This window comes from Trachymyrmex cornetzi, unplaced genomic scaffold, assembly GCF_001594075.2.
Source record: "Trachymyrmex cornetzi isolate Tcor2-1 unplaced genomic scaffold, Tcor1.1 scaffold127, whole genome shotgun sequence".
In the NCBI taxonomy this organism is placed as follows: domain Eukaryota; kingdom Metazoa; phylum Arthropoda; class Insecta; order Hymenoptera; family Formicidae; genus Trachymyrmex; species Trachymyrmex cornetzi.
In genome coordinates this window covers 2,027,199-2,052,110 of record NW_017295839.1, presented here as the reverse complement: position 1 = coordinate 2,052,110, position 24,912 = coordinate 2,027,199, and the positions used below count along the sequence as shown (strand labels likewise).

The window sequence follows — 24,912 nt, the reverse complement described above, 5'->3', positions numbered from 1 at the left end:
GGGGAAACACGTGGAAAGAAACGTGATTGTCGATAAAACAGACTGTACAAACAGATAAAAAGGAAAACACAGGAAACAAAGAACATATTGTAGATTAAGCTTAACTCCCGTAAGAATGTCGGTCTTTAATAACCTCGTCGATGTCATGGAATTTACACGACTCTTATTTGAAATTCGAATCTCGCGCCACAATGTAAGCGATGGAAAATCGCGAGAGTCGAGAGTTGAAAAGTGCGACTACAGCGCCACCATCGATACTCGATAGAACACCGCTGTTGGCTCTCTCGGCAAGGGGCAGGGCGGGGTGTCGCTGACGTCACACTCGGCAATGTCCGCCGGCGCTCGACTGGCCCGATCTCGCCCGAACGGGTCAATGTCTGAGGAGGAGGCATCGAAAAATCCAATGGTCGGTGTGGTGTTGCCGTGCTGCTGCTCGACGACGACGAGGCAGAGAGGTCGTCGCTGATCGCCGTGTGTATCGTTCGACATTACCACCGCCACTGTAACCGCCGCGGACGCGTGTTTCTTTTTTTTCCCCGTTCGATATTAACCCACCGCGTCCAATCGCGTCGTCGCGACATACTGAGGAAGCTGCTGCGAGAACTGCCCTGCGTCGGCCTGTCCGGTGTCCACGACACAGCGATAGTGAGAAAGGGATAGAGAAAGAAAGAAAAAGAGAGGCAGAGTGCCGATTGAACACGGGCGTTGAACGCGAGAACGACGACGAGGAACGACGGCGACAGCGACGACGACCTCCTGTCGAGTAGAGCGCAATAGTCGTTCTTCTCGCTCCGTAATTTTGTACTACCCGACTCGCACCGCGCGCGGCGATATGCAGCAGTACGGAAATCTGTCAGACATCAACGACGAGGAGTAGAGTGAAGTGGAGTAACGCAAGAATCGGAGTAACTAGCAAGTGACGAGACTATAACGGAGAGAGAGAGAGAGAGACAGTGAAGAATACTTTTGTATAGTGCGTGAGACAGAAAAAGAGAGAGCGAGAGAGAGAAAGACGGAACGAGGCGCGACGACACGAGTAAGAGAGAGAGAGAGAGAAGGAGTAGCGAGTGCGGAGCGAAGATAGCCGCGATCGGTGGGAGATCAACGCGACGTTGGCCGTGGAAGTAAGAATTCACGCCGCGCGTCGTCGACGGAGTACCGCGCGGTGGCGCGCCGCTACGTAATACGTCGGCGAGCGACGACGACGGAGAGAGCCGAGGCGCGGGATCGCGAGGAAGCAGCCGCGTTTCATAGGAGCCGAGTAATACAAGCCGTCCCGAAAACGTCGGTCTGCCGCCGCCACCACCACCGCCGCCACCGCCGCCACGACGTTGGCACGCACCCCTCGTCGCTCTCGCCAGCGGCGCTCCGCAGCGTCACCCCTCCCCCTCCCCCTCCGCCGCCACCGTTCATTGGCTGACGGTACCGCGCTTTGGAACTGCTCGCGGCCGCCACTGCCGCATCGCCGTGACAGCAGCGCGAGGAGGAAGCTAGGCCGTCGTCGCCGAGAGAGTGCGCGTCAGTGTGCCGAAAAAGAGGGTGGTGTCGCTTGTACGACGACGAGTGTATGAAGGTGGGCTCTCCTCTCTCTTCCCCCCTCCCCCCCTTCTGTGAAAAAGGTGCTCTCGTGCAACGAACACGGTGTGCGGATCGACACTCGTCACCTCTGCGCGCGTACACGGGAAGGTAAAAGTCATCCGTGAAAAAGTTAGTGTCGTCTGCGGTCTCTCGCGCTGCTTGTCGCCATCTCTTCCTGCCCTCCACGTTCACCTTCCTCCTGTCTTGTCACGCTCTTTAACTTTTCTGTCCCCGAACTAGCAGTCGAGCGTCGTCGGTATAACGTGAAGTAGAAAACGTGAAATCGGTGTGACGAGGTGACAGAGAAGATAAGAAGAGAGCGAGAGAGATAGAGAGAGAGAGAGAGAGCGAGAGAGAGAGATAAAGAGAGAAAAGAAAGTGCGCGCGTGAGCGCGCACTCTCGTGCGATGTGATAATCGCGTGTGCGACTGTTATTGATGTGCGAGGTGGTGTTGACGACGAGGGAAACGACATCAACGGCGACTACCAGGGCTAACTTCAGGCGGTGGCGGAGGAGGAGGAGGAGAATCGCCGGAGAGGTACCGGCCAACCTAACCTAGTAGACGCAGCAGGAGTAGCGGGAGAGGAAGAGGCAGCGGGGACGCAACCTTTTCAAGTCGCGGTGTAGGTGTGGAGGCGGAGGTGGAGGCGGTCGAGAAGGCTTCAGGATGAGCGGACGACCGAGAACCACCTCCTTCGCCGAGGGTAACAAGCAGCCTGCGAATCCGCCCCTCGGCGGTATGAAGATTAGCAGTAAGTACCATAACCTCCTCACGTCTGCTCTACAGTTTCTTTCTTTTATCTCCTTTTCTCTCTTCACCTGCATGACTTTCGAGATTCTTCGAGATTCTTCTGTTCTTTCGGTTGTATCGCTTTCATTTTCATCCAATTTTACGCACATGCTCCTGTCGAGTACCGTTCGAATGTTATAAATTGCGATTGAAGAAGATTGACGGTTTGCTTCTTTGACTACAAGATTTTGCCCATTTTTTTACTTATTTTTTCCTTTTTCTCTTCTTGTGATAATTACGTGCATATCTATTTTGGTTTAGGCACGAAAAGTGTAAGAAAGTGCAAGGTGTGAAATAGTGAATAAGTGGTCTGTTTTCTGTTCCTGCACTAGACTGTTCTAGAACTCTCTTTCTCGCTTTAAAAATGTCAAACGTATATCTATCTCACTTTAAGTTCCAAAAGTGTACACTAGTTCAGCCATAGAAAACAGACCTAAGTTCAATTAACTTGACGGGGGTGTAGAGAGTGTAACAAGGTGCGGTTGAAACGAGCAGACTCATCGTCCATCTTTGTCTCTCTTTCATTTTCTCATTCGTTCTCTCTGCGATATTTCCTTTCTTCCACTTCTCTATTCATTATATGATTTGCGATATAAAATTGATTTTGAAATTGTGCTTTATTTTCAACATAGTTTTAATTTAAATATGCACATGTTTATGATTGCTCTTTAAATGTAATAAAGTATAAAAGAGGATGAATAATCTATTCCTTTGACTGCTGGCTTTGTTCATTTCAAATTTATATATATTCTTTCCACATATTTATTTCTTTTTACTATGATTACATATACATTTATCTTTTAAATACAAAATTTAAGCGCAAAGCTCGTATGAAGAAACTTGATTCTGTATCTTGAAACAAGTAAAAATTATATCCTGATGATACAAATTCTACCAATCGGATAAATTTAATTTTATTCTGTTTTATCCTGATTGATTAAATTTTAATTTTTAATCTATATAATCTTTAATCTCCAATGTGTAGTCTGATATGGGTTTAAGAAAGTGTGAAATAGCGCGAATAATTTGATAAAGTATACAGAGTGTAAGAAAGTGCAGTTGAAAGGAACAAATCCATCTTTGGCTCTCTTTTATTTTCTCGCGCGCTCGTTTATTCCCCGTTATTTCTGATCTTTCATTTCTTCCTGTTTTTTTCTTTCTTTCTCTTTCTCTCTCTCTTCCTTCTTTCTGCTCCTCCTCTTTTTTTCTTGTCGGTTCATCTGTGGGATACAGAGCTACACATATGCGTGCATGCATTCGGATGCTCTCGAAGGAGTGAAGAGGTGTCAGAAGAGAAGGTGGATAGGAAAATAGAAGCAATTGCCTTTTTCATGCTAACCCTAAGATTCCACTCTCACGACTGTCGATTCTGACGATTTACGTTACATACTTTCTGGTAACCTCGATAGGAGTGTCGTGAGATTCTGTGAGGGTGGAGTCGATCTTGCACCTCTCCGCATTTCCCCTTTATTCACCTGACTTCTACGCTCTTACGACAAAGCAGATTGAATGACAAAATGCAACATAAATTGTCCAAAATTACAAAAAACTTGAGTTATGCTATATTATTATAGAATGTTTCTCTTAAAATAATTTAAGCCTTTTTTATACTTCATTATACTTTAAAAGTACATAAAATCTTAATGGTGCTTTAAAATAAAACAATAATTACATATATAGTAATATATTTTTATTTTGTTATAATCATAATATTTTAATTCTAAAATGTATTCTGCATTAACTAATTTAGAGGGAAGGATAATTAATATTCCATAATTTTCTCTCTTCAGCTACTTTATGATATATATACATTATACATTTTAAACACTGAATAAATGAATAGTTCAAGTGTAAACAGCAAAATTGAATTTAAAATTAGCAAAATGCTGGCATACATATAGTATAAAAACGCGAAAATATGAAAAGACTTTATAAAATATTTTTGTAAGAACAATCTGATAATTTTTTTAATGAGTACATTGTATCTTCAAGTATACATTAGATGAACAACAGTATTTTAATATGAGATTGCATATTCGACATATCTTGATGCTAATTATTACATTTATTTGTCCTTTGTTAATCCATTTAATATAGTCTGATGCGCGTGGATTTGACAACTCATTGCCTCATGAAAGTTACATTTAAATATTGTATTAACTAAGTTTTTAATAAAATTATGAAACAGTGTCATGAAATCGACCTTCGACTTTTTTATTGAATGGTAAAATGCTCCGAACTACAAAAAAGCGTGCTGGCAACACCTAAAAATGTATTGGAAAGACACATTGGAAAGACACATTGGAAAGACAATTATTTTGTGACTTATTTTTTGTTAATCAATCTATTATACGTTTATGATTATAGTTTTGATAGTTAATTATCTTATGAAGATTATGTATGAACAATTTTTCCGTTCCGTGAAGATTTTAAATTATCTTTTAATAAAAAAAATTAAGGAAATAATTTCTATTAATATAAACAATTTAATAATATAACAAATTTTTATGTAGTACGTGATGAAAGATGAAACATAAGTAATATAGGAGAACACAAAAAAAGTTTTTCTAGTGAATAATATTATAATTAATACCGGGAAAAATTTTATTGAAATTTTATCTTGCAACTGATTAAATCATATGTGCACTTATTTACGCGATGATTATTTTCATCGCTTGCGATCATAATCACGTCGACGCAATTCAATGACCATGACAGCGTTATATACGCACGCGAAAATCTTATTATATATGCACGACATTTTTGGCGAGCGTTTGATTTACGTATGTATTAACGCACATTGATCTACTGCATTACATGCAATATGTATATGCTGCGCTCAATTACAAGAAATAAAAGGCGATTATGCGAGCTAACGCGATTATAGGACATAACTCTACTAAAAAAACTTTTCAGTATTAATATGTTTAAAAAAATTGTTATATATGCGTAACATTCACATTTATATTGTTACTAATTTATATTAAAGAGTTAAGATTATAAAATAATGAAAAAAGATAAAATGTAGAAATAACAAAATATTAAAATAATAAAAGTAGTTTATATGTGTTTATTAAAGTAAATTAATTAATATTAACTTGAACTTTTTTTGATGAATAATAAAGTATAATAACAAGTGAACAAATAAGTAAATGTGAAGTGAATAGTATGCAAGGGTTGTTAAAGTGATCATTATTTGGATAAGACAACATTTTGATTGATAATACTTAGTTTATTCATAGCATTGAAAGTTTAATGATTCATGTTTGCGAAAACAAGTTCAACTTCATTATTTGATTTGCTATATAGATAACCTAGAAGCCTAATTGCACCTGTGTTTAATAAACATTTCTCCGTGTTGCGTACTTGTTCATTGGCAAGGCAATTTATATAACGGCACAGGATAAATCACATATCTCGCCATGCAATCCACATGCGCCGGACTGTGCAAGATAAACCGTTACCGCCTTGAACTTGCATAACGCTTGCATAATTTTTAATCGATATACCGAACTATATATGGAGTTAAATTATGCAGTTCGACAGAATAAAGCTAACAGCTTTAGCATAACTTTCGTATTTTATTTATAAACATCAAAAGTTATGGTCATAATCGTAATATTTTTGTAATTTTGTAAAAGAAGCATAATATGAGTTTTTAAATTTTCTGTAAATATGAGTATAAAAGGGTGTATTTTTCTTTTTTTAATAATTTTGTATAAGTATATTTTTAAATCTCTTATTTTATTGAATAAAGTGATCATACATTATATTGACTAAAAATTGTTCTTTTATGTATTTTAGTAAGATGAGAATTTCTTTATTATTTCCATAGTTATGAGTAATTTTTAATATCATCTTATTCTTCATGCTTTAATGTACTTCATGCAAGAGGTAGTGTATCATTACACATTTAAGACGCTAGTGAGTGGCCTACGTCTACGTCTCCCCAAGGACGTATCATAATTTACCATTCCGATGGATTATCTGTAAGATACTGCTGGCCGACATTGAATGGCTGGTAGCAGATGATAGTAGGCGTAAATAAGCGACAATAATGATTCAGATTTCTACTTTAAATTTTGTAAATGCGGCTCATGCTTGAATGACAACCTATTACGTCTCATCTGACAAAAACACTAAACTCTCAGATGTTCGATGATCGATCGAAAGCTCTACTTCCAATACATATATAATTATAGAAACTGATTGACTGATCGACATATCTAAATTAAACGAAAACTGTATAGAATCCATATATTAACAATTGTTATTTTAATTTTATAAATTTATAGAACAAAGTAGTACTTCCTGAAAAGAATTTCAATTCTTAAATGGGATATAAGATATTCTGATGTTTTTATAATCGATTTCTATGATAATATCATGATAGTAAAATGAGCATAGATAAAGGGAAAATTACTGGAAAAAACATATTTCGCTCACTTCGTGAAGATCAAAGATCGAGTTTCTATAACGATAATGTTAAATTAACTTTCAGAGCTTCCGTGTTGTCAGCGATGAGAGCGTGCTCCTGTCAAAAATAGTGACACAAGTAATGCAATCGCACCGCTATCTTTGGCGCACACGACTTGCGTACGTCCATAACCTTCCGATGCAATTAAAAATACAATTTGATCGTACAATAAGAGTTCCTGTATCAGATAAGATATTTTAAAATAACATTAGTAGGGCTAATATTTGCAGAAACTAATTTAATTCCTTTAGTAATGGCGGTATGTTTAAAAATGATTTTTTAACAATTTTTTAATTATTTTTAATAATAGAATTTGTTTTTACATAAGTCAATGTGATGTCACAAGTATATTATCACATAGTTGGAAAAGGAATTATATATATATTTTTTTTCACTATTAATTTATTATTAAAGATTACAGATATCGATGGTATTAAATGACAGTTTTACGACTGGAAAACCGTCTATTAAAAAATAACATTTCCGGAATAGGAGATACTTACATATACTTGCATTATATGTATATACATGTATATTTTTTTATTATACCTGCAATCGATTTTTGAAGGACTGTAAATTCCCCCGAGAATGTTTGCGTTATAAAGAGGGTCGATCACGTTACCGATTCACGTGTTCGAGATCTAGGTCAATGTGCTTCTACGATATTAAACTATTCGTGAGAGAGAAAGAGAAAGACGATACGCGTATTTCAACGAGCTCCTAGTCTAGTACATTAATCGACCTGATTTTTGCTTGATATCGTATTGTCATTCGATTTTGGCATTTATTCAAAGCATTCGCAAGTAATTTGTTATAAAATACTTATCTGTATTCAATATTCTTAAAATATATCCGAAAAAGATATTTAAATATTTTATTATAGAATTATTATTATAGAAATGATTGCTGTCGTTTAACGTCGCAATTATCGAAATCGCATTTATGAATGACAATCACTCTATGTCACCCCATTTGTTCTGATGTGTCATGCTAAAATACGCATGACAGAACACATGCTTTACAAATAAAAATACCTAAGACATTTGATTGAGCACCAATTTATCCCTTTTATACTCTTGTCATCACATATTCATTATCTGCGAAAATGTCACGCTTTTCCTATTCACACATTTTTAATCTGATTTTTACATATTCATGTTCTTTCAAAAACAAACCGTCGTCTACTCTCTAAAACCTTTAGAGTGGAATCTAACACTAAAGAGTAAAATCTCACTCTTAGAAATTGACAATTGCATTACTCTTTTTCAGCACTGGCTCAATTATCACTCTTTGAAATTCAATTCCACTTCAAAAATTTTAGAGAGAGAGCAAGAATTTTCTATTCAATTATTACATTTCTTTTATTTTAATTTTATGTAAACTTGTCAAAATAATTAAAATTCTAACATTTTCATCTATTTTTCTCTATTCATTTTACAATATTATTATATAATCAATAATTATAGAAAAAAAAAGATAAATCGTGCATTTAAATTCAAAATTGCATCAAACATGAAATTGTACAATTAATTTCACAATTTGTATCGCATACATTTTTGTCACGAAGTCTATGTAGATTAATAAATTCACAATTCGGGAATATAAATTTTTATTTTTAATAGCTTACTAGAGATAGGTACATAAAAATTCAAGATTAATATTTTGGAGTAATCAAAATGGAGTATAAAAAATTTTTTCCTTAATGTTTGGTAACTTTAAATGGATAAATGCTTCTTACATGTTGACTAAGTTTTGTTTTTTTTCGGTTTTTAAGATAAAAGATAACAGACTTTGTCTCTTGAATCTTCCTCGTTCGTGACTTATCTCGATAACAGACGGACAACAGTACCGACCGATCCGATGTATAAATAATCGGGGCTGATGGTCGACCAAGTAATTGCGTATTGACGCGGTTGCCAGGCGGAGCGCGGAGACTCGATTGCGCGGAGGATCGATTATCCTCGTGGCGGTGGCAGCGGGCTATTCTGACCCGAATCAGACTCATTCCGCGGATACCAGTCTAAAAAGGATCGTATTTCATATGCATCCCGATTTCTCTTAACCTTTACTGCTCCGATCGATTCTTCTTCGGATGGCCTGATCGCAGGATCGCAGCTTGGTGACAATGCTAAAACAGCTGACTTTAATCTTGGAAGGATGCTACTATCCAGTACTTCAAGTATTTTAAAGAAAAGAGTGAATAGGTATTACATTTCAAAGAAACTTTTTGATTTCAACTAAAACATAATTAAAATTAATATGACGCAAAGGAAACTGAACGCAATTATTAACTTATTGCTATTAAATTATGTGTATTTGTATTAAGAATTATTATTTAAATTATTTAATTGTACATCCAACTTTCCGAATTTTATTGTGATTTACATCGTGATTTAAAATAAGCTTAAAAGTCACTAGGTTAATAATGTCAGCCGTTTTCAAAGATACTCTCAGCTCCTCTCGATATCGATCACTCAAGGTCATTGTGTTAAATTCGAGTACAATATATAGTACAATTGAGAGAAAGAAAGAGAGGAGAAAGAGAAAAGGGGAGAGGGAGGGGAGAGAGAGAGAGAGAGAGAGAGAGAGAGAGAGAGAGAGAGAGAGAGAGAAGGCGAGAACGAGCTTTGGACTCGTTAGTAATCTGAAGATGTAACGGTTCTATGATTTTATGAATGGCACATTTTCTTCCTGGATTTTGGAGTTATTTCAGAGAATAGTTTGGAGATATGTAGGTATACGAAGAATATATGATTGCTACACGGAAAATGGACGAGTTAGAATTTTCTGATTAAATTTATTAGAATTCTAGTTGAAATAACCGGATTTCTGCTTGATACAATATTTTTGGTAAAATCTACTAAAATTTTTATTTTTATATATCAGAATTATATCAATCAGAATTCTAGATTTAATCAAAAAATTCTAATTCGTTCATTTTTCACCAGAATTGCTAGTTAATCCAACCAACTAGACCGCTTTTCTTAGTGTATGAAACAAAAAAAAAGCGAGTAATACTCTTTATGCAATTAAAGTTTTTATAATAATAAAGAACAGGAATAAATGAACTAAATTTTCTTATCAAACAAATTTTTTCTATTGAAAATATAATATTTGAAAATATTAGGCAAATAGAGTGTTGTTTCTATTTCTAAAATACATGAATTAATTTACATAAAAAATTATATGAAGTAACATTTTTTTGTTAAAATTTTATTATCCAATATATTGTCAGGTGCAGAAATAAAAATAATTTGACTCGTGCAGTTTCTGAAATTTATTGATTTTAATAGATTATATATATATTATAGAGATAATTTTTTAATTTCTTATTTTATCTATTTACTTTTTTATTTTTTATTTTTATTTTAGATTAACGGAATTTTTAATTAAAAAAAATTTTTTTTATGCATCAGGAACTCTAGATTCACAAAATGAAGTTATTAAGCCGCTTAGAACTATTCGATCTCGATTTTCGATAAAAAGTTAGCATCCTATTTTTAAAAAATTATTTAAAAATGGTTATTGAGCGGAACTCTTGTTATAAACTATATAGAACTTTTTATCTCGTCAAAAGGAAACGGGAACTCTAATCAGAACTACACTCTAAATTTCTTACAGTGAAATCTCACTCCAAGAAAGTGAAAATACAACCACCCTTAAAAAAAAGTGAAAATATTTTACTTCTTAAAAAAGAGTGATAATTTTCGCTCTTTTTAAAGTGAATTTTTTACTTCAAAGAAGTGAAATCTCATTTTTTTTAAATGAAATTTTACTCTAAAAAGAGTGAATATCGTAATTTTTTTTCAAAAAGTGAAATATTTTCACTTTTTTTCAAGGGTGGTTGCATTTTCACTTTCTTGGAGTGAGATTTCACTGCAAGAAATTTAGAGTGTATGGGAATTTCAATGTTGGGATGCTAACTTCACAGACGCACCGAAGGGTAAACCGCTGACAACAAATGTATACATCAATGTCTACTAATACCTAGCAATGCTCAACTTTTATATCCATTAATGCTCCTAAGAATGCCCATTAATGCCCTGGTAATACCTATTAATGCCCTAATAAAAAATAATGCCCGCATTAATGCCTTAGTAATGCATAATATTATAGTATACTTATTATAATACAAAATTCTCTTAAATAATGCCCAATAATGCCTAGTAATGCTCCAAATCTGTACACCACAATGTCCTAGCGGTTTATCCTTCGGTAGTTATTACTTAAAAACTGAATCATATTAAAAAAAGGAAACATTATGGAAATGTAAAAGTTAAAAGAATAATATACTACTGTTATCTCAATAAAACACGCGGTAGTACTTTCATACCTTTTTTACAAAAACCAACCCTTTCTAACAGCGTCGTAGTTGTAAATATCCTCGCTTTCCACGCTCATCTTTAAAAATAGATTCATTACAACGCGCTATAAAGCTGCGTCTGCTGACGCGTTATATTTTTAAACTTTCGCTTTACGTCTCAAAAAAGAATTACAAGCGCATTTATATAGATATACGAACAATCAATTGTTGGAATTCATTGGATTGTATCAGTTTTTTTTTACTCACTTGCTGCTGTATCTTAGTACGTTTACTGCAAGAAATAGGTTTAGATTAATTTAGAATTGTTTTTCTTTATCTTACATTTAAATAATTTTTTCTATTTTTCTCCATAATATATTTTTAAAAAAACTTAATAAAATTATTCAAATTGCCAAACAATTTTTTCTTCCTTTTTAAATGTATATTTGATTTATTTTTAAACTATTTTAAATCCATATTTAAGAAAATCTAAATTGTACGTTTATTGTGAACTATTTTTATATTTTGCTTTGTAAATTTAATCTTAATTTTAAAATATTGCTTCAAGATAGTTTATAGAAATAATTAATGGAATTATTAGTTAATTTCCTAACAACGTAGCGTTCACGACATTGATGTATGGTCAGTCATTTGGTTGCGTGCCAACGCACATATTATTTATGTATTTCTTATACGCTAAAATTGCATTTTTCTCATTAAAAGAGATAGATTTTCTTGTCCCTTTTGTTCTTGGTATACTTCAATTTAATTTAAATTTCTTTAAAAATTTTGTGCGTACGTGCGTATAAATATATTACCTAATAGGGTAAAGAACGGTGGCAGTTTAGAACCAAAATTTTCCTGAGATGGAAACGTATGAAATCGGTTAATCTTTAGATTTGGATGTGCTGAACTCGAATATGAAGTTTACAATTCTCCAAAGTAGGAGAAACTTTGGAGAATTTTAAGCTTTACTTTGCAACAAAATATTATATTTCCCGATGAACAAATAGTATAACTGAAAGAAATTTCTTTTTCTATTATAATGACCTCAAAAACTGCAACTTTTTTGCAATGTAAAAGTCAATGTTACACGGCGTACAATAACATGAACAAAACAAAGATGAATGTCCTACGTGTGGGCATGAATGCATTTCTGCTTTTTCACCATCAGCATTAGCTTTACCCAAGATACACTGCGTGATGGTTATACTAAATTGGGTATTTGTTACAAGGGACCCAACTGTCCTCCTCCGATCTTAATGAGCTTTTGGTATATTATTCTCCAGACAAAAATTAATTTTTGCCACGCAAAGTTGGCACCCCATTTATAAAAAATTTTTTTTAGTTAAATCAGCGGAACTATTGTTAAAACTTAGCAGGAACTGTAGAACTATTGTGGGTGTAAACGGAACTGTGTAAAAATATCGATTTTTTCAAAATGGGGTGCCAACTTCATACCGGCCCAAAGATAAGCTTAAATTATTGTTTTATTGGATAAGTAAAAATTGTAGTGAGACTGAAAGAAGAATGGTTCGTATAATTTGAAATATTTTTTTTATTAGAATATAAAGATAAGTGAGGTACCGAAATGCATTAATGTACATATAACAATAAAAATTTTGTATAAACTGTTACAGATTAGATAATGAGAAATGAATCAGATAATTTTATTATAATGAAAGAAATGTTTGTCTTTCAAATCTTTTTTAACTTTTAAAGAAAAATTCAGAATTTAATTTACAATTAAATTAATGGGAGATAATTTTTTGCTATATCTATATATACATAATCTGAATAGATAGTTAATTTCATTCTAATTTCTTTTACATTACGAATAGTTTTTTTGAGTGCACAAAAGAATTAATTAAAGCAATAGTGTGAATCTTCTTACGATTAGAAATCTTAATATTATCTTTATAAAATATGAACCACAATTAAAGCCATGAGTAATTGAAGAAAATTAATTTTTTTACAATTATGGTTAGGCTCAATCTTCTTTTTTATTTGTTTTGTTTATCATCCGTTCATTACAATAAGAACATTCCGCTTCAAAGTTGCAGTTGCTTAGAATTGTTGAAATTCGCCTCTGACAAAGTATGTTAGAGCGAGAGATGTTTCATCGTGTCAGTTCCCTTAATATAATTTCGCGATCGGCCTTGAGCCGAGAGAAAAACAAAGCGCAATTTGCTGGTATAGGGCTTGGTCATCCAACTGAATTGTATGGTCCACGTAAATGCATCTTTTATTTACGTGTATCTATTTGGATATACTCAAGTATTACTATAGCAATAAATAAAAACGTTACAATATATCATCATAATTTGTATCAGTGCCAAATTAAAAAAAAATAAAAATTGTCTAAAATGGATTCTTATCAATATAAGAACATTTTATAAAATTTCTTGCAAAAATAAATTAAGATTAGAATAAAGATTGGTTTCACTTTTTAAAATTATAATTGAATAACTTTTTTCATGCTATCTATACACTTTTATGAAAAAAATATTTTCTAAAAATTTTTATTTTTAATTATTTTTAGAAAATTATTTTGAAAGATAAATGCAGGAATCCTACAATATATTCTCGAACATATTTATTTGTTAGAAATGGAATTATAATAATTATAAGGCAAATGTTTTATGAAAAATCATTTCGGCGCGCAGTTCAAATAAGTATATATTTAGTATATAAATTCACATAAAACTTATTTAAAAGCATTAAAAATCCAGCTTCGACTAGTATAGGCTTCTATAGTTTATCGAGTGTATTTTCAAATGTACGGTCTAAGATAAGATTCTAATTACAAATATTTTATTTTGGATAAATATTTAAAAATCAGTATATTACATATTATCTTCCTTCTAATTTAAACTAACATAATCTAATTTCAGGTAAAGTCACATTAAGACTTTATCAAAACATCTGTCATTAAAATAAAAATTGCGATTTATGGAATATTATATTACAATAATAATATCTTACGATATCTACATTATTTTTGATAATGTTTTTATTAAAAGAAACTGTTCCACATGATAAATTGAACTTAATTTAATATAACTAAATATATGCATAAGTTAGAATATTTTCTATTTTTCCTTGGATAGTAATTCTTTTCATAACTATACTTAAAATAAATGTATTTTATAAAATAAAGGACAGCATCTGCGTGCCAAAAATGTTTTGGCATCCAAAGCCTCAAAAGTTAAGCTTAGCTCAAATTGCTATAACTTCGATATATTTCGGTTTTCTGTCGATTAGAGATGTAGCAACTCACGATATGTCGAATCAATAAATGAATGTTCTGCCACAAATAGAAATCCGCTCTTGTTTGCGGTATACAGTGCGTTTGTGTTTCGCATCCACAGGACACTATTGTTCTTCACAAACGATCGCGGAGAACGCCCGCCATTGTCTCCATCGGTTCATCCTTCGACGAAAGCACGATCTGTCGCGTTATTTTCATCGACCGAACACTTTCTGTGCTGTATATCTCTCATAAATAAATATTTTACATAAATATTTTATGTATTATCATCTGATTCATTTTGCAGAAATTATTAAAAAAATATTTTATTCATTGCGATATATTTTCCGTTTTTTTTAATTCTATTTAATTCGGTTTATTCTATTTTTTTTATCAACGATATTTTTACTATATTTTATAAAATTTGAATTTAATTTCAGTTTTACTCAACCCGACATTGTTTCGATAAGTGTAATTTACGATATTTACAACTTGTACGATGTTTATTCTTATTACTAGACATCCAAATTTTTAATCTGTACGTAATGTTTTCAAATACTATAATCATAAAATCTTATCACATGTAAATGAATTTTATTACAAAGAATACAACAAACAGTTTTAATGGATAATTCAGAGATTTTAATATATTTTAGAAACTGAACTCAAAAAGAACTTAATACATATACCCTATGAAAATAAAATTGTGTTATTTACAATTCTATTTGAGTTTGTCTGAAAACTATCGATACTTTTTATTAATTTTTTGATTAATTTAGAATTGATTATTTTTAATGAAAGTTTCATGTGATATGATTTCATGAAATTTAAAAAGATCCCCCATGGTATGCCCGAGTTTAAAATAGTCCCACCTCCTCGAAAGAGATACGCGTTTGCTATTAGTTGCATCAGTATATTCTTAGCTGACTAGTATATTGCCGGTATATTCTTAGCGAGTAAGTTGATTTATGATATCATCAGTACGAGCCAAAAAGCAATCGTTGTGTTCGACTCTGCAATGTACAATCGACACTATATATGCAGTCACTTCTTCCGGATAACAAGTATTTCAAGATACCGACCTTGACTGTGAATCGAAGCAAAGTTGAACGAACCACCTTTGTTTAAATTTGGTATTTTGTTCTTAATAAATTAAATTTCTAATAAAAAATGTCGGTATTTTCCTTATAATTGTTTGTAGTAAAACAATAGTTGTTTAAGTTGTAAAAAAAATCAATTATTTTGAAAAATGATTATAATCTGATTTTTAAATGAAAAAATTTACTGTTATATTTGATTCAAAATTTATTGCTTTTTGCAATGATTTTTTGTGTTTATAATTGCATTTAAAAACTCCAACAATGTAATCGAATTTAAAAATTCCAACAATGTAATCAATCAATTAAATTTATCAGTTAAGTATATATTTATAAATATATTGATAATTATTTGTATTGATTTAAAAAATTTTTCAAAAACTTCCTGTTTTAAAATATTAAAGTTTTAAACTATAGTTTAGAAAAAACCGCTTCTTTCAGATTGGAAAAATTTCGATTTTTCTCTGAAAAATTGCTGTTTTTGCTATATAAATGACATAATACTTAACTTTTAATATCCATAAAATTAATGTGATCCATGGAATTATGTAATTTTATTTTTATTAAAATTTTTAATTATCCTTCTATCTTTTTTTAGTAAAAATCTAACCTTCTTTTTATGTATAGCAAAGCTTAAGTAGATGACTGCGCAAGTGATTATTATGGTGCGGCATGGTGCCTCTCGCAATCAGGAATAAAACAGATCTTATATTTACGTTACTCTTAAAATTTTTGTAGTTAAAACGAAATAGATATAGTATATATCTTTGAAAATGAAAGAAAGCGAAGATGCTGAGTGAGCAAAGTAATCTGAGCGATTAAAAATTAATATATGTTTATAAAAAAACCGAAAAACAAATATGGCAGGTTTTACGAACACATGTGAATTTTTCCGATAAATTTTTTTACTCTTACGAAAAAACTAGAAAAATCCGCAGAAAAATTGAAAAAATTAAGTTTTTTTTCGATCTTTTAAAACTGTATTTTAAACTATGTATTATAATTACAAGAAAAGAAGAATTACTGTAAACAGGCGATTTTTAAGTAAAATATGCTTTATTTTATCACAAGCCGAATAACGATTTTTTTTTTAAATATTCTTTATTTGAAAATTATTTGTATTACATTATTATTATAACAAACATTTATGACGAAAATATTGACATTTTTTATTGAAAACTTAAAAATATAAATTTTGTTGGTACTATGACTTGATGGTATAGGTATATTCACAAAAATGCACAGTTGTTAATGTTAGAAAGTGTAGTTGACAGTTTTCAAAAGCGCCTCGATTGTGCAAATTCATCATTTCGAAAACATCGCAGCACCAATGCTTCCAGCCGAATAATTGACTCTTTATTTTTAAAAGTTCATATATGTATTTTTTGCATGTATAAATAAAAAACACACTTTTTCTCTATAAAGTTTAATTTAGTTAGTTGTTTCTAATATTCACTTATTGTACGTAAAATAATATTTATTTAGTTTAGTAACTTTCCAATTATACTGCATTAAATTCAATATCATGCCATTTAATAATTTAACATATATGTTTTTATATACTCTTAAGTTTGTACTATAAAATTTAATTAATCATCGGAAATGTTAGAAAGTATACTCTTTTTATCTATGCAAAGTTGATTCCATTAACATCTATTAATTTTTAAATGTCAGTTTTAAGATTTAGACTACGTTTTCTATACGAAGAGAATTTTTTGTTATATTTTATTGCAAAATTCGGTATAAAGTTTACCATATTTAGTTAAACATGGGATAGCTTGGCAACTTATTCAATATTATTGTAACGATAAGAATTTTATATATAAAAACATTTTATAAACTACATAATAAAAATTACTAAGTAAATTGTACATTCGAACAAAATATTTACAATGTACTTCGTAAAATTTACATACATTTTAATACAGATTAGTTGCTATTATATTAATATTTTAGGATAAATAAGAGAAAATTCGCCGGTGTGAAGTTGGCACCCCATTTTGAAAAAATCGATATTTTATACACAGTTCCGTTTGCACTCACAATTGTTCTACAGTTCCTGCCAAGTTTTAACAATAGTTCCGCTGATTTAGCTTAAAAAAAAAATTTATAAATGGGGCGCCAACTTCGTGTGGCACCCCAAGTATCGCAAAAATTAATTTTTATCACGAAATTCTAAAGTTCTCGAAGAGTTCTACAGTTCCGGCCTCTAAGTATTTTTAAACAATTTTTTAAAGTGAGAGCCAGCACCCCATCGCAAGAGTAAAGTACTGCGTAACGATCAGTTCTCGCCGACTTTTTGCTATTTTATTACAATTCTACAATAGTTCTAACGCTTTCTGTAGGTTTCGCACAGAGTTCTGGCCTCTCCGTATTTTTAAATTACTAAAAACTTGGCAGGAACTGTAGAACTATTGAGGGTGCAAACGGAACTGTGTATAAAATATCGATTTTTTCAAAATGGGGTGCCAACTTCACACCGGCAGAAAATTCTCTGTGCAGAGAAGAAAGCTATAAAATGTAATATTGTGTATATAGTTCATATTGAAATAGCGAACTTATAGGATGATATTACGATATAAAGTCGAAAAAAAAATATTTGAATTGTAAAGATTAAAGCGATAAATCGTTAATACTAATGCCTACTGCGCATTAGACCAATGAGCAATGAACGATAAGCGATATCCAATGAAAGCACTGCTTTTTCTCACATGATGATGTAAAACTGAGTTTTCATTGGGTATCGCTCGTTACCCATCGCTCATCACATCTAATGTGCAGTAGGCATTAGTACTACGCGATTTATTTCTATTATTTGTCTCTAACAAATAAAGTTAATGATTTGAGATATGGATATATATATAGCTTTAACCCTTTGCGGTCACCTGGGGTATAGGGGACCCCAAAAAGGTGTAAGGCTTTATATTTCTAAGGTCTTTTTTTAAAACGGGACTTAAACTGCCATTTATCCAAAGTTAAAAATACTCTTTTTGCACCTTCAACCGCGTTGAAAAAAACTTTAAAAAGCCACTGCATTTCTATATTCTACAATATTTAAAGTATGTTCAGTAATTTTTATGATTTTAAAAAACGAAAGCTGTAAATACGGCAATCAATTAAAATGTTGGGGTCACTTTGCCTGCTGTGTGACTAACATAAAATTCTATAGGAGGTGTGACTATGAAAGGTTAACTGTTATCGATTCTTTCCAAATAACAATGTAATATGAAAAAATAACTCGCCAATTAGATTCATAAGACCGAAATGAAGAATTTGTAATTTTACATTTTAAAATTTGATCACATTTTTTTGCGAAAATACTTCATTATTTATTAATTAAAATTTTTTGATAAATACTTATTGGAAGGGATTTCTTTTAAAAGTTTTTACATATATAAATAATCTTCTCAAAACTTCGGCCATCACCCATTGTTATTTATTCGAAAATTATGAATAACTAAAGAATATATTTTCTGTTCAAAATAAGGACTTCAACATGTATCATTAAATACTTATTAAAGATAAAAAGTAAATAGGTACGCGTGGGCGAGAAAAGGGCAAAGCCCTTTGAAACCTAATCTAAAATTGGCTTGAAAGTTCGTGGTGCAGGGGAAAAGACTCCAGCCTTCCTTCTACGTATTTGTTTTAAATTTAGTGAGCAATGAGTAACTATTAAAATATTTAGATTAAAACAAACCACTTAATGATATACGAGTAATGGATGGTTTTAACGATATTACGATTATAAAGTTATAAAATATGACAAAAATAGATATAAATTAATCGAACTATTTATACATATCCACTCAATTTTCCATCTGAAAATGATTTCGACTTCTGATTAATTTAATCGTTGATTTACTCATCAAATATTATTTTGTTATAACATGGATAGATTCATTAAATTTTTGTTTGATATTTAGAAAAAAATTCGATTATAGAGACAACAATTTGTGTAGTTAAACATTTTGCTTTAAATAATTCTAATTGAATTTATCGCTGATTAAGTTAATCGGAGTTTAGTTACCGTGAAAATATACATATATTACTATCTAAAAGTAGCAACACGTGCCAATCGTGTGGCGCCACCCTTGTGCGTCATCTTGTGGTACCACATGAATAAACTTTGATAATAAAGCAGGCTAATCGTGCGCATGGATAAGATTGTGAAAACTATTTTTCACAAAACTCATACAGATATACAAAGGATCAACACTACCAAAGTAAAGTATAAAAAATATTGAAAAGTACCAAAGTATAAAAAATATTAAACAGTAAATTTTTTTCCAATATTTCATTAATTTCTAAAATGAATATATTTGCGAAAAAACTTCTAAAAAATGACATACTATTTAAAAAATTAAAAAATATAATAATCTAGTTGAAGTAATGCTGGTAGCAGCAAATGTTTTAATATTGAAATTTGGTAAGAGAACAGCATTATTAATGTCGACACAACTGCGCAAACGCCACAGCTGCGCGTAAACTGGTAACTCATTGTCGAGCAACGTTGCATCTTATGATATTAAATGTTAACCATCGTCGATAGGTGGCACTGTAAACTTATTAGCTTTCTAGATATCTTTCCAAAGATATCTTCGTTTTCTTTATTAAGCATCGTGATATTAGCAATGCTAATAGTCCTACTAAATGTAATTGAGGTCTGTCACTTTTTTAATGTAATAAATATTTCTTTAAAATTTTTCTTAAAGTTTTTAATAATTTTTAAATTGAAATTATTTATTATTTCGCGATGCTAATATTAAATTAAGATGTCTAACAAATATAATTATTAAAAAGTCTGGAACATCCTAACAATAGTTGCCAAGAATTAAACCTAATAATAATATTTACTTACTACGACATAAAAGTTCACAAATTCAATTCTCCAGGACTATCTAGGTAAGTCTTGTTAAACTTTCAATATTGTGAAGTCTAATGATTTATGTACAAGAAATAATAAATTATTTTTATAGACAGATTGCATTTATTTTTATATGTCAGTACAGTTTATTGTTATTGCGCCAAAATAATCTGTTTTTTTTTTTTAGTAATTATCTCTAGTGACACATTAAACATTTGCGATGATTTTTTCATGTTGTATGTTGATTACATTAATTTACGTGCACATTATGACCAGCTTGAAACTTGTAACATGTGTTAATAGATGACTCGCGTAGCGTTATTAGAGTATAAACTCTAATGAACGACTAATCTTTAGCATTGCGATCTCTGCAGTAAATGATCGTGACTATAAGAAACTTTTTTCTGCTCTTGAGCGAATCACAATCAACATATGTCGATAATATAGGAATCATTTTTATCGTTTTATTATTTTAAAACTTTAATCTTTAATAACATTTAAATTTGATTTTTCCTTTTTTTTTTGCTGACAAACGTATTCAGACATATTGATTCAATAAACATTTTAATTTGATTATTTTCGACAACGTTAGAATGACAAGAGTTAAATATTATACATTATACGCAACATCAAAAGATTTATTTAGAATTTATAAATCTGGCTTCTGCAAATCGCCAACGTAAACACGATTTTCGTATTTCGTTTCTTTCTTGTTAATTTCACGATATGTATAATATTTTCATCTGTTATTTTTTGTTCTGCTAATACATATTTGATTTATCATGATGATCTTTTGACTCGAATGAATATTCTATCACATCATTCTTTTTCATTCTTGCTGAATTCGATAAAATAAAATATTGATATAAAAGAGAGCTATAGAGAGGAAAAAAGTTAGAGAAAAAATTAAACTTTTTCATCGATTTTCGTATTTTTTTAGTTCAATATTTTGTTTTTTATTACGCGAATATAAGTGATATGATTGTAAAGAAATATTTAATAATATTTTAAAAAATAAAATACTTTTTATATAAATTATTGTACATTTAATATTTATAATTTTGTATAAATGATTAAAATATAATTTATACGTAATGGTTTTTTATAAATCTTTGTATTAATGTTATCAATATTAATTTATATATTGTTTTACATCGAAGTCGTGTCAATTTTTTGGTCGCGAAAGTGCAGCGTGTTCGAACAGAGACTCGCTTCATATATCCGTATGTATCGCCAGCGGTCTATTAATAGTATGTTATCACCATTTTTACAGAGCGGTCAAAAGAAAAAGAATAAACTCGCGCCCCCTTCCTTTCAAAGAATTACCCCGATTAATTCTTCGAATGCATTCGAGCAAATCTCTCCATTTTTTAAAAAAGTGAAGATATTTCCAAGAAACCGTGCAGACGTACAACAATGTACATGTACAATTTGAAATTGATTTTACCGCGTTGTGTTTATGCAACTATAGACCTCTATTAAGTGACACTTATACATTGAAAATTTTATGAATCTTTACACAAAGCAGCGAGACATAATAAAATATTTTATTTTAATAGTCACCATTCGGTGTGATATATGTATGTAGTTATAAATATGTTCAATCTTTGTATTATACGATTAAAAAAGTCATTACAAACTGAAGTTTTATTATAAAAGAAACGATCTTTTGTTATGACATTCTTAGCGATTCAATAATTGATATTTTCTGCGAATGTTCGACATATCTTCATCGTTCGTTTTTCATTTCTTGTTCGACTTATATACGGTTATTATACCCTACGTTGAGATTTATAGTTCTTTGAAAAGGAACCGCCTTCATTGTGACGACAAATCGAAATTATTGGCAAATGCTCAAAGCATTCAACGGACGACGTCGTGACGTTGCACCTGACTGACGTCGTCCGTTACGGCAGGTGCCAATATTTCCCGCAACTATGACGACACTAGGCGTTTACGTCATTTTTTCAATAAGGCCAACGACTAGAAATCGGAGAAAATTATAATAATAGAATTAAATACGTGAATATATAAAAATTGAATGTAAAATATTTACTAAGAAATCATTACCTTCTTTTCTTGATTAAAAAATTTATTTAATGTGAAATTAATAATAAAATTAGGCCTCTATTTTATAACTTTTAACGACAATTCGTATCGTTATATTGCCATTGCACAGTTTTCTCACTATATATAATAAATATATGCAACGACAATGTAATGATTTCCGATACTATCACTAACAATAAGAGTTATACTGATTTACAGAATAGGAACCTAGATAATTAAAGTTGGATATGATAAAGAATAACAGATATTTTTCGGATAACCGTTCTTTGCCCTGTTTGTAGTTTTTATTATTTGAATTAGTAATTGTTGATCGATTTTTTCTTTTACGAAGATACCAAAAAGCATTGATAAATTTTACATAAATTTAAATTATTTTAATGCGATTAAAAATAAATTATTTTTTGTAAATTAAATTTGCAAGTTGCTAATAAAAATTAGTAAAACTTTATAAGAATTTTACAAAAAATATTGTTCAGATGAGTAAACTTTAAATATTAAAACGATGAAATTGTAATTTAAGATTTAATTTGATCTTGTTTTATTTTATTATTGTTAAGATTTAATTTCTGAGTAATTCTATCAAAGTAAAATGTATTTAAAACTAATTAAAAAGTATAGTTCTGTTATATCTATTTGCGTTTTCTTTTTTTCCGTATGCTCTATAACTCGAAAAATATTTTTGGAATTATAAGGAAAAGTGAATTCTAGATTTTTAGAAAATCTGTTATTAAAATTACATTGAGAGAAAAATGTTGAAGTATTGCGAAGCAAATATTATGAAATTTGATTGATGACGAAATATACATTTCTGTGAAATATATCTTATTTCTATGAAATATATTTCATTTCTGAAAAATACATCTTATTAATTGCAAAAAAATAAAATATATGGCTTATTTGCTAGGAATAAAATTTTATTTCACCTATTCAAATAAATATTTATTTCAGTGAAATAAATATATTTCTCACGAATATATTTTTAGGCATCTTACCTATTCTAACTGCATGCATACGCATGTGTAGATACACACATAATTTTACGTACATACATACGTACGCATATATATAATATAATATATATGTATAATAATGAAGCAATACGAACTATTGCGATAATTATAGTCCGTACTATAATTATCGCAATAGTTCGTATTTCTGTTTTACTCTAACCTTCATTTATTCATCTCGACATAGATACCAGATAATGGAATGTTTGCTCTTATTTTTTTACCATCAAAAATTAATTATTACAATAATATATTTTGATAAATATATTATTATGAATATATTGATTGCAGTACATGGATTTTATTATGTTATTCGAATAAACTCTTTACACTCGGATTTTATCTGCAATTTTATTTTTTGTTTCCTAGAATAAATATGACTCAACAAAATAAGAAATAATTTTTTTAATTACAAAGGCTCAAACATTTTTTTTTTATTACAATATTTTATATAAAGCGTTACAGTAAGTGTATGAAGAATTTATTCATTTATTCAATAATAACATTTTAATACTATATCAAAGTTAAACTTAAAGTTGGACTAATGCATGCATTCCCTTTCTTTTTGAATAAACATTGCACTTTAACAGGTGCGTAAATGCAAGATATAACATTTCGGCAAACGTTAATTACTAACTTCACAGAAATAGAGATGTAAATAGTGTCAGTAGAAATTCCGTGGAGTCACGCATATTCGCTAAAAGACTTCGCTTGTCTGCGGCTAATTTCGCGAACAACTGGTTCCGACACTGCATTTCTGGACTCTCGGAATACACACAAAGGAACTCGTGAGCGAATTTACACGGTACTGCACGCGCTCACAAAAGAAGATGGCGCAAAAAGAAGTGTGAATCAGCAAAATTTCGCGAGAAGACTTTGTCCGAAGTTTCTCTAAAATGTATCATTTATACATACATTATATATGCACATATATATATATATTTATTTATTTATTTAGAAAGTTAATGTAATAGAAACTATATAGAGAATTAAACGCACCAAGAAGTTAAAAGAGTAATAAATATAAAAACGTAAAATTTTACAGTCACTAGTATCTTAAGAACTGACTACTTGCATTTTTAATATCAGTTTGATATTGAAATAATCAATTAATGAAAAAAATTTTATAATCACTTGTGTATTAATAACTGCTTCGATTTTTTATATTAATTGACATTGAATCGATTTTTTGCATAATTATTTAGAATTTTATAACGAGCAAGTCATCTATTTCCATTTATGATTTATAATTTTATAAAATTAATTAATGAATGTAACTGTGGACTTTTATCATATTTGCCAACATAGTCAACATATTAGAGAACATTTAATCTTGTAAAATAATTGAGATTTGTTGAAATAAATTAATTGAATATTTTAGTTTTCTAAAGTGATTGATTTTAGGAAAGTAATATCAATTAATGTATTGCACCATTTTCGTCTTAACATATATATATAAAACATTGTTTTTCTGA

The 24,912-nt window shown here is 30.7% G+C and overlaps 1 protein-coding gene across 3 annotated transcripts in view; it reads left to right on the top strand.

The window, feature by feature from the left end:
* The first annotated feature begins 342 nt into the window (after positions 1–342).
* LOC108770436 (glycogen synthase kinase-3 beta) overlaps positions 343–24,912 on the top strand; it is a 53,830-nt gene continuing 29,260 nt past the window's right edge. For 2 of the 3 annotated variants that reach the window (XM_018522022.1, XM_018522021.1), the window contains exon 1: positions 343–2,331. In XM_018522022.1, coding sequence (XP_018377524.1) covers positions 2,247–2,331 — 85 coding nt within the window. In that variant the 5' untranslated portion in view covers positions 343–2,246. The remainder of the gene's footprint in view (positions 2,332–24,912) is intronic. The other variant, XM_018522024.1, reaches the window with a different exon arrangement.